Source organism: Vombatus ursinus, unplaced genomic scaffold (genome assembly GCF_900497805.2).
Source record: "Vombatus ursinus unplaced genomic scaffold, bare-nosed wombat genome assembly UNPS02014335.1, whole genome shotgun sequence".
NCBI classification, from domain to species: Eukaryota; Metazoa; Chordata; class Mammalia; order Diprotodontia; family Vombatidae; genus Vombatus; species Vombatus ursinus.
Genome location: NW_020954113.1, coordinates 678,777 through 696,839, shown reverse-complemented (window position 1 = coordinate 696,839; position 18,063 = coordinate 678,777). Strand labels below are relative to the sequence as shown.

Sequence of the window (18,063 nt, the reverse complement as noted above, 5' to 3'; positions counted from 1 at the left end):
ATGAACACACCCTGTTTACTTTCTGCAAATGATTAGATAGATCAATTCTGGCTAAATTATCTGTGGCAGTTAACCCTACTTAGGCATCATCAGCTGATCTCCTGTAGCCCCCAGTCTTTGCAATGTGCAGTTTTGGATTGGGTTGTGGGTGGAGCCCTGTGGATTTTCCCTATTCCCCAGCACCCTACTGCTGTGGAGTTTAGTTTTGGCTTCAATTAGCTCTGTAGATTGGAAGAACCTCTGTGGAGGTTGAGTACTTGCTTCTTGGCTGTCTATTGTAACCTCCCTTTCAAATGTATCAACCAGTTATTTATTGTATCTAACACATTGTATTAAGTGCTGTGGGGTAAAAAAAAAAAAAAAGTTTAAGTCATTGTATCTGTGTCCATAAGGCATTTACCATTCTCTTTAATGTTTGACCTGGCAAAAGTTTTGAGTGCGTAGGCTTAAACCCTAGTGTGACTAACTTGTTTGACTAAAGAAAGATATCCACCCAGTATAATGGAATATGATTCAGAGAAGAGTATGTGAATTTATATACATAGCCTGCAACGATATTGCCAAATGTTTGTTGCAGTAAGGAACCGCTTAAAAAAAAAACCATTTGTGTGAGTGCTTCTTTACCAAAAGTAGATTTTATCTCAGAAGCTAGCTTAAAAATGTTTGTCTTCTCTCATCTAGAATTTTTATAAGTGTTTCCACCAGCCATCCTGGGAATAATTGTAAAAAATTTGGCCATCTAAATCATCCCTTGAAATTTTGCAACCAAAGTCAATATTTGGGACCTCAGGATGTTGCAGAATAAAATGGATGTTTCCCATTGTGTGTCTGTGATCTTTATCTGTATCTACAGTTATATATTAAAAAAAAAACTTTAATTTTTCCAGGTTAGACACAACTATTCTTTAACCATTTGTTTCTATAAACTTTTGAAAAGATAGCATTTGAATTTCTTCCTCCTAAGCTGTAAGCTGGGGCTATGTCCCCAAGAAACCTGGCTGAATTGTTAGTTTGCAACAAACATCCCTAAGTGATATTGACTTCATATTTCTGTTGTTTTTCCTGAAAGCCTGTAACAACTGCTTTTCTAAACCTTTGCTAAAGAAATATTTACATGTTTTGGCTTTTATTTTACTGAGTAATGTCATAGTTTGCATTCCTGTATTTCTGGTAAAAGTAAGAATGTTGTAACATTTTAGAGGTAGGCTGGGCCATAGGGGGAAAAAAAACAGACCTCAAAGAACAGACATTTGAAATCCTCAATGTAGTAGGTTTCCTTCCCTATAGATAAAGGTGGTTTATTTCTTAAATTAAGTTCATATGGATCTACTGTCTGAGTTCCTCACATGCTGATATAATTTCACATACTTCATATTGCTTCACTTATTTTCATTTTATTGACAGATTGCATGCATAGTTTATATTAATCATCGCTGCAAGAGTACTCCCAAAGGGATCATTAAAATACTCCAAACTACCAAAACAGGACCTATTTCTCCAAATTTGTTTCCTGTATCCTATAGCAAAATGATTTTCTCATTTAGTTTGTTAATCTCTTTTTTCACCCAATGAAAGTATGAAATTTATGTGTTTTTTGTTTTAGACCAAATGTGTGTGGATCACGTTACAATGCTTACTGTTGCCCTGGATGGAAAACCTTACCTGGCGGAAATCAATGCATTGTCCGTAAGTTCATATCAGAATTTTCATTCAAGTTTTCCTGGTGCTATTGTTTTAGTATGCATTGTTTATAGTATTTGGTACAACTCAACTATACGGCATTACTGTATTGACTGCAAAGCCTACTATAGGTAGAATTTGACTCCAGTTTAGGAAATGTATTAAAACTTTCCAACCTCTGGAAGGGTTCTTAACCCAGAATCCATTAACTTATTTTAAAAAACATATTAATAACAGTATTCCAATGTATTTGGTTTCCTCTGTAATCCTTTGTATTTGTTTTGTGCATTTAAAACTTCATTCTGAGAAGACGTCCATAGTCTTCACCAGACTGCCAGAGAAAGGAGCCTCTCTCTGTGTCTCTCTGTGTCTGTCTCTCCTTTCCCTCTCCTTTCCTTCTCTCCCTTCCTCTCCCTCTCCCCCTCTTCTCTCTCTCTCTTTCTTTCTCTCTCTCTTTCTGTCTCTCTCTCTCTCTATCTGTCTGTCTGTCTCTCTCTCCCTCTACACACACACACACACACACACACACACACACACACACACTCATAGGCTTAGATTTGCTCTAGGTGTAGCTTAATTTTGTCTTTACTTTTAGAATTTTCCAAGGAGCATAAAGGAAATAAGAAGATGCATGGGTATATTTGCATAATAGTTGATATGCTTTGCATGCCTCTAAAAATTGATTGTAGACATTTTTCAGGGGAAAATACCATTATTGCTTCTCTTAGCATCCTTTCTAAATTTTTGTTTTCTGGTTACTAGCCTATCTAATTCCCTTATGGTGCAACTGTATGTTTGCTCATGGAGCTTAGAGAAAGGGAGTCACATTAATGTAGTGAAAGTAAAGTAGCAATCAGACAAATATAGTTGGAAGAATAAGGGATAATGCCAATAGGACTAATGACTTCTCTGACTGAGGAGCCATGGAATAGTTCCAAGTTGGCCATAATTCTTTTTTAAAAATAGCATTTTAAAATAAGAAACCTATATAACTATATAGCTATAAACTATACATAGTTATGAATCATGGAATTTTATTGCTGGAAGGAACCTAAGACTTCATCTAGTTCAGGGGTTCTTAACCTAAGGTCCACAAAGCCCCAAGGGTTCCCATGTATAGATTTTAGGGGATCTTTGAACTTTTATAAGAAAAAAATACATTATTATCTCCACTAAACTCTAAAATTTAGCATTTCCTTTAATTATTTAAAAACGTTGTTCTGAGATGGGTTTAGGAGGCGTCACCAGACCTTCGAAGAGGTTCATGATCTAAAAAAGGTTAAGAATCCCTGGTCTAGTTCAAACCCCTCATGTTACCATTATGATTAAATATTTGGAGCAAAACATTGATTTACAAATGGAAAAAAAATCTTAATAAATCTTATCCTTGTAGCCTGAAAGAGTTAAATACTTCTCAGAGTTCTTGATTATCAAGAAGACATTTTTTTATTTGATAAACTCAACCCAATTTCAATATGCAAAATAGTTTGTATCATGTTGATATAGGTCCCTTGATGTGTAAAAATACGGATAGTGTTCTTTTAGTGTATTTAAATAAGCATTTTAGGCATGTCTGTAATCATTTGTTGTAATTATCATATTATAAATATGCAATCATCATAATTCTAACATCCACTGTGTGCCTCTTGATTTTTTACATAGTTTCCATTGAGAATGTTATTTGAACTTCATCTTCCCCCAAGCTTCTTCCTACCAAACTGCTTTGAGGTTTTATAGTATCATTCCTATCACAGATACACACTCTAACACAGTGATAGGGTTAGCCTTGATTAGTATTGCTCATTTTGAAGGTGAATTAACTCATTTAAGGCACAAATATATGGTTTATGTCACAGAAATAATAATAGGCTAAAAGGTATTGAGCACTCAAAAAAGTTGGGTGAATAGTTTCCTCACTACCCCTGCCTACCCATAGTCTCAGTCTTTGTTGCAGTCTATTCCAAGAATCTCCATCACTGCTAAGGGAGCTCAGGGGAGAAGCTACAGTATAGAGAAGAGAAATGGTGTGCTGGAGAAAATCTTAGAAACTATCTCCAATACTCTTGAGGAAATTGAGGCTCCGAAGAGTTGGGGCTTGCTCAAGGTCATACAGCTAGAAAGTGGTAGGGCTGGCCTAGCATACAGGTCTACTAAATATTGACTCGTTGTTGTTTTCCATTATACTCAGTCGTATCTTCATTGCTTTCAATTCATTTGCTAATGAACCATTTGCTTTATTTGCAGCAATTTGTCGGCATTCCTGTGGAGATGGATTTTGTTCAAGGCCAAACATGTGTACTTGCCCAACTGGACAGATAGCTCCTTCCTGTGGCTCAAGATCAAGTAAGTTTTATGCACATGACAGGATATGATATCAAATGATACAATAATTCCTTTAAGTGGCTTAGCTTCCATATTAGCTTTTGGCTTTTCGTCTTCCTGCTTTATTTTTTCTCTCATTAGAGCAGTCAGTTTTTCTGTTTTTCTATACACTTGGAACTGCTTTTTTTTATCTGCCCTGCCCTGCACTTTTGGCATAAGTGTATAAGGCATTTCTCACTGGGAGGCTGAGGTTCAAGATCAAATTGTTTAAAGATAATAAAATGTGTTTAAAGACAATAAAGACTACAATTCATAGTAGGAATATAAAATAGGGAATAATTCAAGCAATTTTGGGGGTAATTTGCAGGGAAGTACTAGATAATAGAGCTTTTTGCTGCTGTCCCTCCACTCAATTTTTGGTTCCAAATGAACACCACCATCATGTGTATTTTTCTCTGTACCTTCTCTCTCTAGGTTTCCTAAAGTAGGGTGATGGGTAAGCGACTTGGGGAGGAGATAACTTCCTAGCTGGTGCTGGGAAAAGACAGAAAGTTTATAGCTATACAATCAGTCCATAAATACCTGCTTCCTACTGTTAGCAACAAGGCAAGAACTGTAATTGCCCTTTTTCACTAGTATACTCACCCCATGCGCTGCCTTTTAGTGACTTCTTTTTCCTTTTTAAAATAACCCTTGATGTAACTTGGGTTGGAAAGAGAAGCTAGGAAAAGAAGATAGATTCTTTTTCTCCAAATATCATAGCTGAAGTCTAGAGTGAGTCCTTCAAATAGATAGATTCCTTGACGAGTGTGTGATCTGACTGATGTGGATATGTCCTCTAAGAGGATACAACACAATTCACCCATACCTTCTTATGTGACTCTTTATTCATTTCTTTTCCTTTAAATCTTCCATAGGAGTGCACCTGGTATGGGATGTCCTTACTCTAGAATGGGGCAGGCATTTGGCAAACTATAGCCAGAGGCCAAATCCTGCCCCTCTAACCTCCTGCTCCTCTGAGTCCATTATGTCTTCAAGCTAAAAATGACTTTTACATTTCTAGTCATAATAAAACTTCATTTTAAAATGTAAAAACTATTTCCAACTTAAGGGTCATATAAAAACAGGTGGTACATAGTTTTCTAACCATTGCACTAGACCTCCCGACATTGCATGGATACTCATGTGGGAAGATGTGAATAGATATGGACCATTTACTTCATTATGAGGCCATTTTTTCAGTTATACATCTCTCTGATGGTATCCCTTTATACCACGTGTCCAATCTGATTCTCTAGTGATATGTTGCAGTTTATTCACGCACCTCTCTGTTGCCATTTGGATGTCTTTGAATTTCAATACTTCTTACTTTTTATATGAATTTTTTAAAGAAAGAATAACATGAACTTTACTTGAATATCAGTGGAATGATTTTGACTGTCTCTGCTATAAGGAAATTTATTAAGAGAAAAAGAAGGCTTTCATTCATTCAACAAATATTTATTGGGTATTTGGTATGTATAAGGCATCAATTTAAGCTTCCCTAGACATTTGGTTTTTTTTTTTAGAAAGACTTGGGATATCCAAATTATATTCAAAATCCCTCTGAATGCTAAGAAGATAACAAAGTTGTTAATTAAATATTATTAAATGCTTTGTGAATGTGGCTGGAATATTAGTTTTAGAAAGGTCACATTTATGATACATATAATTATGTTAATGTGTTGTATAATGGTCTTCAGTGTATAAAAATGTAATCAATTAATACAGCATATTTTATAGGACTTGCAGCATTTTAAGTTATCATATATGTTCTTTCTATATATATTAAATATATAGTTTACTTTTTTGGTCATGAAATTAATTGCTTTGCTTTTTGATATTTAATTAGCTATGACTATAATTTCTTTGCTACTGAGGTGTTAGTGAGAAATCCAATCCCTAATTATATCATTGTTCCTATGGGAAATTATCATCCCTTTTCCAGCATAGTTTCTAGAAATATGCAGTAACATAAATTTGTGGAGACCACTTGTATTGATGAAGAAACTGCAGCATAGGTAGACATCACTTCTTATGGTTAGAACTTCACTCTAATTGAGATTAGTTAAAATAATAATAATTGCTAACATTTGTAAATGTATTATCTCATTTGATCCTCACATAAAATCTGTGAATTGGAGCTCTTACAATCCCCATTTTACAGTTGAGGAAACTCTAGCTTAAGTGACTTGCCCAGGGTCTTACAGCTACTGTCTGTAGGTAGGATTTGAACTCAGGTCTTTGTGATTCCAAGTCCAATACTCTATGCACTGTGCCACCTAGACCTCTTAACACAGAACAACTTAGAGACCAGTTACAACTAATTACAAATTGAAATAGAATCTCCTCTGGAGGATAGAGTTATCTAGTGTACTACACTGTATACAGTATTTATAAATACTGTACTCTGAAATGAACAGATTCATTACCTGCTGTAAAAGCCAATTTCCTTTTAACACTTAATATTTCCCTCATTAAGCCATATGGCAAGGAATAATAAAACAAAACTATACCAAAGAAATGAAAAATTACAGAAAACTCAAAGGCTGAGTGGTGGGCACAAGCAGGCCATAACACGTCACCAATGCTATTCTGTGCAAGTGGCATGAAATCAATCAGTAATTATTTATTTAACAGCTACTATGTGTCAGGTATTATGCTAGATATTGGATACATTGGTACAAAGAATCAGATAATCTCCAGTCACATTGAGCTTACATTCTAATTGGGGGAGACAACAAGTACATATATATATATATATATATATATGTGTGCAGTATAAGTATAAAGATATGGGGAGCTAATGCATGGAGATGCATAACAACAGAGAGGGGATACAGTGTCACGAATGAGGAAGAAAGAGAAGACCAGTTTGGTTTAGTTGCACAGTGTGGGAGGGAAAATAATGTACAAGAAGTTGGAAAGATAGGTTGGGGCTAGAATCTGCAGGGCTTTAAAAACTGAACAGATTTATATTTTATTCTCAGTTCAATAGGAAGTCACTGGAGTTAGTTGAGGAACGGAGTCACGTGGTCAGATCTGTGCTTAAGGAAAATTACTTTGGCAGCAGTGTGTAAGATGGGCTGGAGTGGTGAGAGACTTGAGGCTGGGAGGCCAATTAAGAGACTGTTGCAATAATGTAGGTGAGAGGTGATGGATGCCTGAACTAAGATGGTAGCTTTGTGAGTAGAGAGCAAGGGTAGGATATGAGAGGTGTTGTTAATATTAGCCTTAATTCCTCTGTTGGTTGGTTTTACTTAACTGTTTTCTTTGTTACAAGGAAGGCTCCTTCACGGGTGAGGAATTAGTAACATATCTGGAAATGGATATGATATAAAAACAAAAAGATATGAACAAAACTTTTAAAAAAGTAGTATTGAATAAACCATCAAGGGTGTATATGAAAAGAAGAACCAGTTACATGATACAAAATGAGACAAAACAGATAGCTAGCCTGGGTGGTGCTCAGGTATTCCCCAACATTGAAGACAGTAAGAAGATTCCCACGTAGGTGATGTGTTGTGTGTCTACAGGAAAGGAATACCAGCACTAGTGAAATCATGTTATCCCTCAGAGTATCAAGGGTGACAGAACCCAAGAGTAAAGGAGGTCAGCTAATATGGTTTTGAGGATCATTGCAGAACAAATCCAATTCTAGTAGACAGCCTTGAGGTTGCTGAGAAGTGGAGAGGCTTGGGAAAGGAAGATATTCAGATAGATGTTCAGAGAGGGATCTTAAGAGGTCCTTAGATAGGAACCACCTCTTAGCTGATAATAATAGCATCCTCTTCTATCAATGAGGAAGAGATCCCAATAAATCCTAGTGAATCAGTGAAGAGTGGCAAGCTTATGTAGATGCCCGATTTTTTTTTTAATGATACACAACGAGAGCCTCATGCTGACTTGCCTGCCAAGGCAAAAGACTTATGAGCACTTGAAGATAGATTATTAATAAAAACAGAGAAAGAGTCAGTGTTCTTGGTACATGGAGGATAGTTGTAAATTAGGGAAAGATTCATTTGGGAGATTCTATAGGTCAGATTTAGGTTCTGAAAGCCATAAATTCATCCAAACTCTTCCTGAATTTATTTGTATTTTCAGCCTTTCCCACCTCCAGAGGGTAAACTATCCCACAACAAGTTATATAAAATCATGCTTCCTTTTATTCATACTAAATCCCTTTTCTGGGTTTCAGGAAATATCTCTTAATATTCTGGGCTTTGCCAAGCTTCTTTTCACCCTGTCCTCATGTCTCACCATTTTATAAACTTTTATCACTTTCAGTTTGATTGTATTTAAATCAATAAGACCTTTGAGTACTTCTCCATTCCCAGTACCATGCCAGGAACCATGGAGATTTAAATAGGAATAGAAGATGTAGTTCCTACCCTTGAGGCAAATGGAAAGTAATTCTATAGTTGTAAGTGGAAGATAGCGTGGTGAAAATTTTAGAGGGAATCTAGAGTTTAGGGAGTTCCTTGTGGGCCGGGGTTAATCAGGAAAAGCTTTGTAGAAGAGGTCAGTCTTGATCTGAGTCTGCAGGGTTTATATTGGCAGAAAGGAATAGGTAGTATAGCCCCTTCCCAGCCTTGGATGGAGGCAGGCTGGGGAGTCTACACTTTAAAATTCTATCCTCATGAATAAATAAGACTTTTCCTCCTGGAGGTCATTTAAATTGCCCATTTCTCTGGACCCTCTCCATTTCTGTTTTTTCTTTTTCTTTTTTTTAAGATGTTTTGGACAGCATAGAACATTTGTATGAATTCATCCTAACTGGAACTTGTCTCCTCTCGTTTCTCCCCCAAGTGTCTTGTCCAAATGAAAATGGTTTTTATCCTGTAGTAACTTCTGCCCCTGGAGAACTGTTGTCTCAGGTGTTCAGTGGAGCCATGTAGTAACTTAGTCTAGCTGTTTAATTTGTCTGTCTGTGGTTTTCCGAGGGCTTACATTAAACTCAACATGCCAGGAACACACATGCTTATTTGCAAATTGCTCCTAATGTTCCTTCAGCCAGCTCTGTGCCTGCCAAGCTAATGGCAGGTCTCGGGTCCTTAGAATCATTCCAGGTTTGATGCAACCCAAAGAAAGCCTTTGCTTGAACTCCAGACACACAAATAGTACCCTTGCATTTCTGTTCTTCTCTTAGTTGGCGCACTCCTTTTTGACTTTGTTCTCCTTGAGCCTTTCATTCAGAGTAGGAACACCATGGAGTGAATAGAGATCTGGCCTTGAAGACTGGAAGACTCAGGTTTAAGTTGTGCCTCCGACACATTCTTGCTGTGTGTCCTTGGACAAGTCACTCGGTTCTCTTGCAGCTCTCTAAGACTCAGTTGTAGAGTAGGTAACAACAACAACAACTGACTTGCTTATTAGTAGAGTGAGTTTCCAGTCCCTTTCCTCCTTAAGCTTCGTAGCTTTAGGTTAATTAAGAATTGTTCTTAAAGAAATTTTTTTTTCTTACTGAGGCATTGGTTTTTTTTTTTTGTGACATTGACTTCAGCCTTCCTGAATGAACACAGGACTACATTTGGGTTACAGCAATTTGCCGAACTTTCTTACTTTAAACCCCTTTTAGATAAGTCACAACATTTTCTAGAGGCCACCTTACTTTGGACTTGGTTTCTCATGGATTAGAATAGCTAGTAGTACAGTGGATAGAGTGCCGGGCCTGGGGTCAAGAAGACTTATCTTTGTTGAGTTTGAATCTGGCCTCAGACCTTTACTACCTAGGCAAATCACTTAACCCTATTTGCCTCAGTTTCATCATCTGTAAAATGAGATGGAGAAGGAAATAGCAAACCACTCTGGTAGCTTTGCCGAGAAAACCCCAAATGGGGTCATTGAAGAGTTGAACACAACTGAAACAACCAAATAACAGCAATCTCATGAACTGGTTACTTAAGACAACCATTTACTAGTAATAAGGCAGCCTCCCTCCTGATGTTGCCCTACTTAACAGCATCCATTCTTTGCTCAGACCCTGCTTGTTTCTCACCCAGTCCCCCACCCCCTAAGGCGTTTCAGGTTCCAAACAACTGACTTACAAATGAACTTTTGGAACACAACACATTTATAAGTTGGAGACTGTCTGTACATACTGAAGTTTTGATTGCTAACTTTGAATTTCTTGGCATTTTCAGTTTCTGGCAAAACCTTAATGTGAGTCGAGTTTAGGGATGTATTCTGACTTGGAGTATGTGGAGGTTCCAATGAAGTAAATAGAATCCTTATATATGAATCCAAACTCAGCCCATGTTTTAGGGTATTAATTTTAGGTCAGCTGTTTCGACAGACTTGGGGCCTAGTTCTATAATTGCTCTCCATCTGGAACTCTTGTTCAAATCAGTGTAAATTTAGGGTGTGGATCAATTGGAGGAGTGTGTCCAAAATGAAATCAAATCACACATGTATTCTTTTTAACTGTTTCCTACTTCTGCTAGGAACCTGGTCGCCTACTTTCTACATTGTCTGGTATAGCTTCTTTTCTCCCTCATGAAAAGCCAGAGAGACCTTACTCTTTGTTAAGCAAGAGAAAACATTGAAATTGAAATGTTGGCTTTCCAGAGTTCCAAGTCTTGAAACTAGTCCAAAACCTTCAGTTACAATTGTATATGTAACAAAGTGGATAACTAAGATCCTATACTGTATTATTGCACTTGCTGCATGGTGCCAGGGGACAGAGTTCATTGATTTGTGTGGATCATTGGAATACTAGTTACTTCATGTCACATAAGACTTAGAGAGTACTTTTATTTTTCATGAGGATAAAACAGTATTTTCTCTACAAAAGAAGTAAAAACTATCATGGAAACTTTGCTGGTAAGCTAAAATTACATTTCAAGGTAACTCTTACTCTCAAGAAAAAGAGAATGAATCTATTCTGTCTTCAACTTGAACAAATAATGTAAAAATCGCTATTTAACTACTGTTAGCCTTTTTATCTCAAAGTAGTTAAATGGCTTTGGTGCTCATGTGGGAATGGAAATTAGCTCTTGGCATGACTTACTTTAATTGAAATCAGTTTGTGGTTTTAAATTCCTATGCTGCTTGACAGATGACATCATTTCCTATGCTTTTCCTAATCCCCTCTGTTTTTCTAAGATTGTATGAAGCTAAGTTTAACTATAAATTTAAAGTAACTATACACCTTTTCCTGACCTACTTAGGATAGTGTCCAACCTTTTCACCAAATCATTATTCTTGTATACTTGTACACATTTTCATAGTTAAAAGATATTTTAGGTTGAGGAATTTTAATATAATCTTAGCAGCCTAAATTTAATAATATCTTTAAATCACTTTCCCAGGGGGTTTGAACTCCACAACAGTGTAATGAAAAAAGAGAATTAGTAATTTACTTTATACATGGAGAAACTGAGGTACAAAATGATTCAATAGCTACTATTGTGACTTGGGATCATGTCCACACTCAGGCTACAACTCAGGATTTCTTAGACTGTGTCTTTCAGTGCAATCTTTGACTTCAACCTCAAATGGCATTAGTTGATGGAATTAAAATACAACAATAGGCAGATAATTTTAAAACCAACTAAATAATCTTCAGAGTTTAAGATGACAGATCATTTCTTAAGTTTCTGTGTTATTTGCTTAATTGTTTTCATGCTAGGGAATGTGTATTTCCTTGAGGAACCAGTGGACTGGTTTATTTATTTTCTCTTAAGACTTATAGCCTTTTCTTGACACACACACCCCACTTTCTATGTCAATCAATCAATCAATCAACAAACATTTATTAAGTAAGTACCTGTTATGTGCCAGACGTGGGCAAGGGACAGGGAATACAAAGATACAATAATGAAGTAGTCCTTACACTCAAGGATCTTGCATTATATACAGATAGTATGTCTCTAGGTGTATGTAGTAGTCAGTCAACCATTTATTAAGCACTCACTGTGGGCCAGGGATTACAGAACAAACATATACAGAGTAAATACAAGGTGGTTGGGGTGAGAAGGCACTAGTAGTTTGGGGGATAAAGGGAGTTGATGTGTAGAATGCGATCCTTGAGTTGCATGGTGAAGGAAATGAAGTGAGGGCTTATGTAAGGCAGAGGTGGAGAAGGAGTACATTCCAGTCATGGGGGATCAGCCAACGCAGAGACATAGAGTGCCAGGTTTGAAGAACAGAAGGAGAGCTGGTTTGGCTAGATCCTAATGTGCAGGAGGGGGAATAATGTATAATGTATAATGAGGAGTGGAGGGTAATTCTTAGGTTACAATCCTGAGAGATTGAAAGAATGGTGATGCCCTTGGCAAAAGAGGGACATTGAAAAGAGGGGTGGATTTTGGGGAAAAAAGATAATGAGTTCTGCTTTGGACCTGTTAGGTTTGAGATATCTCTGGGACATTTAGTTAGAAATTAGTAGGTAATTGGTGATATGGGAGTGGAGCTCAGGAGAGAATCTGGATCTGGATATGTAGATGTGTGAGTCCATCTGCATAGAGATGATAATTAAATTCAAGGGAGCTGAAGAGATTATGAAGACAGAATATCATAAAATCATGAAGAAAATCAGAAATCATGGGGGACCAGGAGAGAACCTTGGGGAATACTCACATTTGAGGGTGGGTGGGTTATGGATAATATCTAGCCACAGAGACGGAGAAGAAGCAGTCAGGCTGGTAAAAGGGATACCAGAAGAATCTGGGTCAGGAAACCCAGAGAGAATGTCCTGAACGAGAAGGTGGTCGATAGTGACATACTGCCAAGAGGTCAAATAGCATAAGGACTGAAAAAAGACCATCAGATTTGGCTCTCTGAAAACTACTTTACACTGGTGTTGAAAAGGAAGAGCACTTCTTTAGGCATTTTTCTCTTTCTGAGAGAAGGGCTGGCAGTACACCAGGCCCCTTTGCACCTGGCCAGATGTGAGAGTTGAGTGGACACATCACAGTTAAGTTTGTGTTTACATAGAGTGTGTCTACACATCTTGGTGTAAATCTTTTGAGGGCTTTCTCATGCCAATTTGTTCCCTTATCTCTTGAATAACCCACAACTTGGTGAATAGGCAGAAAACCCCCAAATTCTTTGCTTTTTTTTTTAAGATACTTTGTTGACTAGCCCTCAGGATCAATGGATTGTAGATTTTAAGAGTTGGAAGTTAACCTCAGAGACAATATCATTTTATAATTAAGGAAACTGAAGCCCAAATAGTTCACAAAGTAGTAAATAGCAGAGTCAGGATTTGAACCCTGGTCTTTCGACTCCAAAAGTGGCTATTTCTACTGTACCACCAACATAACCCTGAAAAAGTGTTATTATTGACTTGTGATGTGACTGAACAAAATTCCAAATTTTCCTACATCATAATTGCTAAATACAATGTGGTATAAAGTTTGTATTTGCTGTCCTAATAACAAGATCCTACAGGCTAGTCTTCACAATTAAGGGTTCAAGTGAAGATTATCCTGCCATATGTCTCTTGGGGTAAAGAAGTCTATAAAGTTAAGTCAAATGTCTCTCAGTAGTCAGCCTCCTTCAGGTAACCTTCCATCTATTATGATATCACCAGAGATATCCCAATCCTGGTAAGACTTCATCTCTGGGAATTTCTTGTTCATTCAGACTATTAAAGTTTTCTGAAGTTATTGTTTCAGAGGTACCAGAGTTTAGCTCCATGTACTAGGGTTAAATCCTCATCCAAAGTATTTGTTTAGAGTCCTGCTTGAAAGGCAGAGATCTTTCATAGGATCATATAGCTAGAGCTGGAAGGGACCTTAGCTGTTCCACTCCACCATTTGCAAATGACAAAATGGTCCCAGATGGGGCAAGTAACTTGTCCAAGTTCACATAATAAAATAAATAGCAGCATCAGAATTCAAACTCAGATCTTGGGACTCCCAAGTTCATAATTTTTTTCACTGTTCTATGCTGTCCCTCATGTTCTTTTCTCTCATGATATTTTATAATGCTTTTTTTTTTACTCTAGCTCTTTATAACATGAGTTTTTCATATGTCCTGACTAATTGTATCTCTTCTCTTGAATATCACAATTTTTAAGATGGATATATATATAGATGATTAGTCTTCATGATGCAATAATACAAAAATATTGATGATAAATATGCATAAGTCTACAGCATGATTTCCTTATAACAAATTTGTGGGGAGTAGATAGTGCAAATATTGTTACTCTTATTTTATGGAGGAGGAAACAGGCTCAGAGAGTTTGACTCAATTCATTAAAAATAATAACTGATATTTATGTTATGCTCTAAGGTTTACAAGAGGTTTACCTAATGATCTTTTTTGATCATCAGAATAATAGTGAAAGCTGGGTACTATGCATCATATTTCCATTTCACAGATGAAGAAAATGACCATCAGAGAAGTTAAGTGATCTACTTATGATCACATTAGTTAGAAAGTGGCAATAGTGGGATCTGAAAATACATTTTTCTGACTTCAGGTCCAGTGTGCTGCCTGTCACACTTGAGTCTAAATAAAGAACTAGTTTTGAGGGCTGATTGATGCTGATATTAAACAAATTAAACTGCTCAAGATGTACTTTTTTGTTACTGCCTATGATCTGTACTTCAGGAATGACATCTTAGTGGCCAGTTAGCCTTCCTTAGGCAGGGACATCACTTAGTGAGTATCAGAGAAACTCCTCAGACCTTCCTGTGACTGAGTGTGGAAATGGAGTCTTTATTTATTAGTCCCTAGGTATGCGGTGTCCTCTTTAGAAAACTATTCCCAACAGATAAGAATAGATCTTAATTATTTAATAAAAATTACAAATCTATTAGAAATGTGAAAGCCATACCTTATTGGTGGAATATGAATCATGCTAAACTGTGTTTATCATCTTTAATCTTCTCTTGAATGTAGCAAGCATGGGAATACTGACAGATACTCTTTCCTTTTTGAGAAATTACTTACTGAACATTTTTAATGAGCTACCTAGAGTGTTTAACTAAGTTGTGAAAAATTTCTGCTCTTTTTTTTTTTAAAGTACAACACTGTAACATCCGGTGTATGAATGGAGGTAGCTGTAGCGATGACCACTGTTTGTGCCAGAAAGGATACACAGGAACGCATTGTGGACAACGTAAGTAACTTTACATTTGTGTAATTAAACTCATATTGTAAGAATCTAGTTTCTTTTTAAAAATATTTATTTATTGAGTTAGTTTTAGTTTTCAACATTCATTTTTATAAGATTTTGAGTTCTAAATTTTTTCCCTTTTTCTACTCCCCCATCCCCAAGACAGCATGCAATCTGATATAGGTTATAAACCCGTATTTATAGGTTATTAAACATATTTCCACATTAGTCCTGTTGTGAAAGAAGAATGAGAACAAAAGAGCAAAACCGTGAGAAAGAAAAAACAAAAAATAATAAAAAAGAGAGAAAATAGTATGCTTTGATCTGCATTAAGACTCCATAGTTCTTTCCCTGGATGTGGGTAGCATTTTCCATCATGAGTCTTTTGGAATTCTCTTAGATCATTGCATCGCCCAGAAGAGTTAGGTCTAAAGTCAGTCATCACACAATGTTGCTGTTACTGTGTATAGTGTTTTCCTAGTTCTGCTTACTTCACTTAGCATCAGTTCATGCAGGTCTTTCCAGGTTTTTCTGAAGTCCACCTGCTCACCATTTCTTGTGGAACAATAGTATTCCATTACATTCATATACCACAACTTGTTTAGCCATTCCCTAATTGATGGGCATGCCCTCAATTTCCAAAGGAATCTCGTTTCTAAGTAGCATTTGGATATATATGGTTAAAAATTCATTTTGGATATCAATAAGATGAACTCTGATGGTTTGGGAAGTGTTTGTAAAAACCCTTGAACATTGGTGAAAGCCTAGGATTCTAATTGTAGCTCAGCTACTGATTTTCTTCATGACCTTGGGAAAGTCACTAAGTTAGTCAGTAGACATTTCTTGAGTGCTACTATGTGCCAGACACTGTGGTAATCACTGGGGATGCAAAGAAGGGCAGAAGGGCATCCCTGCTCTCAAGGAGCTCGCATTCTAGAACATGTAAACAGCTATATTCAAACAAACTATATACAGGATAAATTAGAGAGGGAAGGAACTAGCATTAAGAAAGATTGGGAAAGGCTTCTTATAGAAGGTGGAATTTTAGCTGGAACTTGAAGGAAGCCAGGAGGGATAGAATTATACTTAACTTTAGTGGACCTTAGTTTCTTCATCTGTAAAATAGATTGTTAGATTAGATGATACAAGGTCCTTGCCAGCTCTTGTTATATGTGTCTTAGAATTGTTTTCTAGCTTCACTGTTAAAATTCAGGCAACACTAAATTATTAGGCACTTAATTACAGATTTTTTTCTATAATCTTTAAATGTACTTATCTGGCTAACTTCTGTGATGCAATAGCATTTCTGACTTCATTTTTTTGGGGGTTCATCATCCATTAATTTGAAGATGGAATGTGAACTATGAATCAACTTCACTTAGTATACTTTTGGTATTATACATTCCTTTAAGTACATTTAAATTAATTACATCTCTGAGTCATCTTACACTTTAGGTGGTGCAACATGTGCCTTTGAAAGACCCTTTGATGGTGGCCATATTCTTTCAAGTGGCCTCCTCTCTAGTTTTGTTGTTCTTAAATGCACTCTTCCTTCTGAGGATCTAGTTTTTCTAAACTCTCTTACATGGTAGTTTGACTTTGATCTTGTATACCTTTTAGCTTTGTTCTGGCCATCCTGCCTGCTAAGGAGGCAGACAAACCTGAAGGCAATTTGGATCTCTGTCTCAGCTTAGGGAAAGAACATCCCACCAGCAGCCACAGTTGTGAACACTTTCTTGCTTATTGCTGACATGAGCAGCCACAAGTAGCCTGGTTTGCAGTTTTGGCAGGCTCATAGAAAGCAACTAGGAGGTACTTTAAAAATTATTTAGTTCAACTCCTACATTTCAGAGGAGAAAACTGAGGCCTATGGAAATAGTGTCATTCTCACAGTCACATAGAAAGTCCTTGAAGAAGCTAAATCAGGGTGTCCCAAAAGTCTTAGTGAAATTCTAAGCAACAAAGTTTAATTTTCAATTTAATCTAATTTTAACATTTAATTAAATTTTAATTTAAGTTATTAAAGCTTAAAACTACACTAAGACATTTGGGATGCCTTGTATATAGAATCCTCCTTTACTTTTGCCCTTCCCTAAGCCAGTAGAGTGTAAGCTCTTTGAGAGGCCTGAATATTTCACTTTTGTATTTGTACTGCTTAGCATAGTGTTTGGCACACAGTAGGCACTTAATGTTTGATTTGGTGGATTGAAAGAGTGAAAAAGCATTTATCAAGTCCTTACAATGCCCCTTAAATAAAGATGTTTGAAAAAGAGGCCAATAAATGGAAAATGCAGCTATAGAAAAATTTTGCTGAGGGAAGAATTATCCAAAGCATGTAGTACTTTTTTTTTGATGAAACTCAAAAAAAGTTTCTCCTGGCAAGTTGAAGCTTCTCTCTTCTCACTGTACATCATCACACTTTCTGGTACTTCTGTGTTTTTGAATAGTGCCTCAGAATAATGCAGAATGTTGTCCAAGGGGCAGTTCAGCTCCATTGGGAAAGAATTGCTGAAGAGGAGATGGGTTTTTTTTTTTGTTGTTGTTCATAGCAACCCTTAACAACCATTAAACTATGGAGGAGTTTTGTTTTGTGTTGATGGCCACATTGATGAAATTACAAATCCTTGAAGTTAATTAGCTATGTGATATAATATGCTGTATCTTCTTAAGTAGCCATGGCCAAGAGAAAAAAAATCATCTCCAGATAGCCACTTACTGAAGGTGAGCTTCTTCAACATACTTACCTATGTTGATTAGTGAATAGTTCCCAGAATTGTATTCAAAACCTTTCCAACATGGCAACTTGCCAGAATTTGTACTCTGGCATAACCTTTGAGAACTCATTCCCTTCTGTGTTTAATAGATTGCTTGGGGGCAAACTTTTGGGATGACCTGGAGGAGAGTTGCCACAGGATGGGTAGGCTCAGATGGGTTATGATCTGCATCATCAG

General features: G+C 36.7%; 1 protein-coding gene across 1 annotated transcript in view; it reads left to right on the top strand.

The window, feature by feature from the left end:
- Positions 1 to 18,063, top strand: part of FBN1 (fibrillin 1) — a 303,144-nt gene that overhangs the window by 41,721 nt on the left and 243,360 nt on the right. Inside the window, exons 2-4 of the mRNA XM_027860924.1 lie at positions 1,604 to 1,686; positions 3,925 to 4,023; positions 15,020 to 15,115. Coding sequence (XP_027716725.1) covers positions 1,604 to 1,686; positions 3,925 to 4,023; positions 15,020 to 15,115 — 278 coding nt within the window. The remainder of the gene's footprint in view (positions 1 to 1,603; positions 1,687 to 3,924; positions 4,024 to 15,019; positions 15,116 to 18,063) is intronic.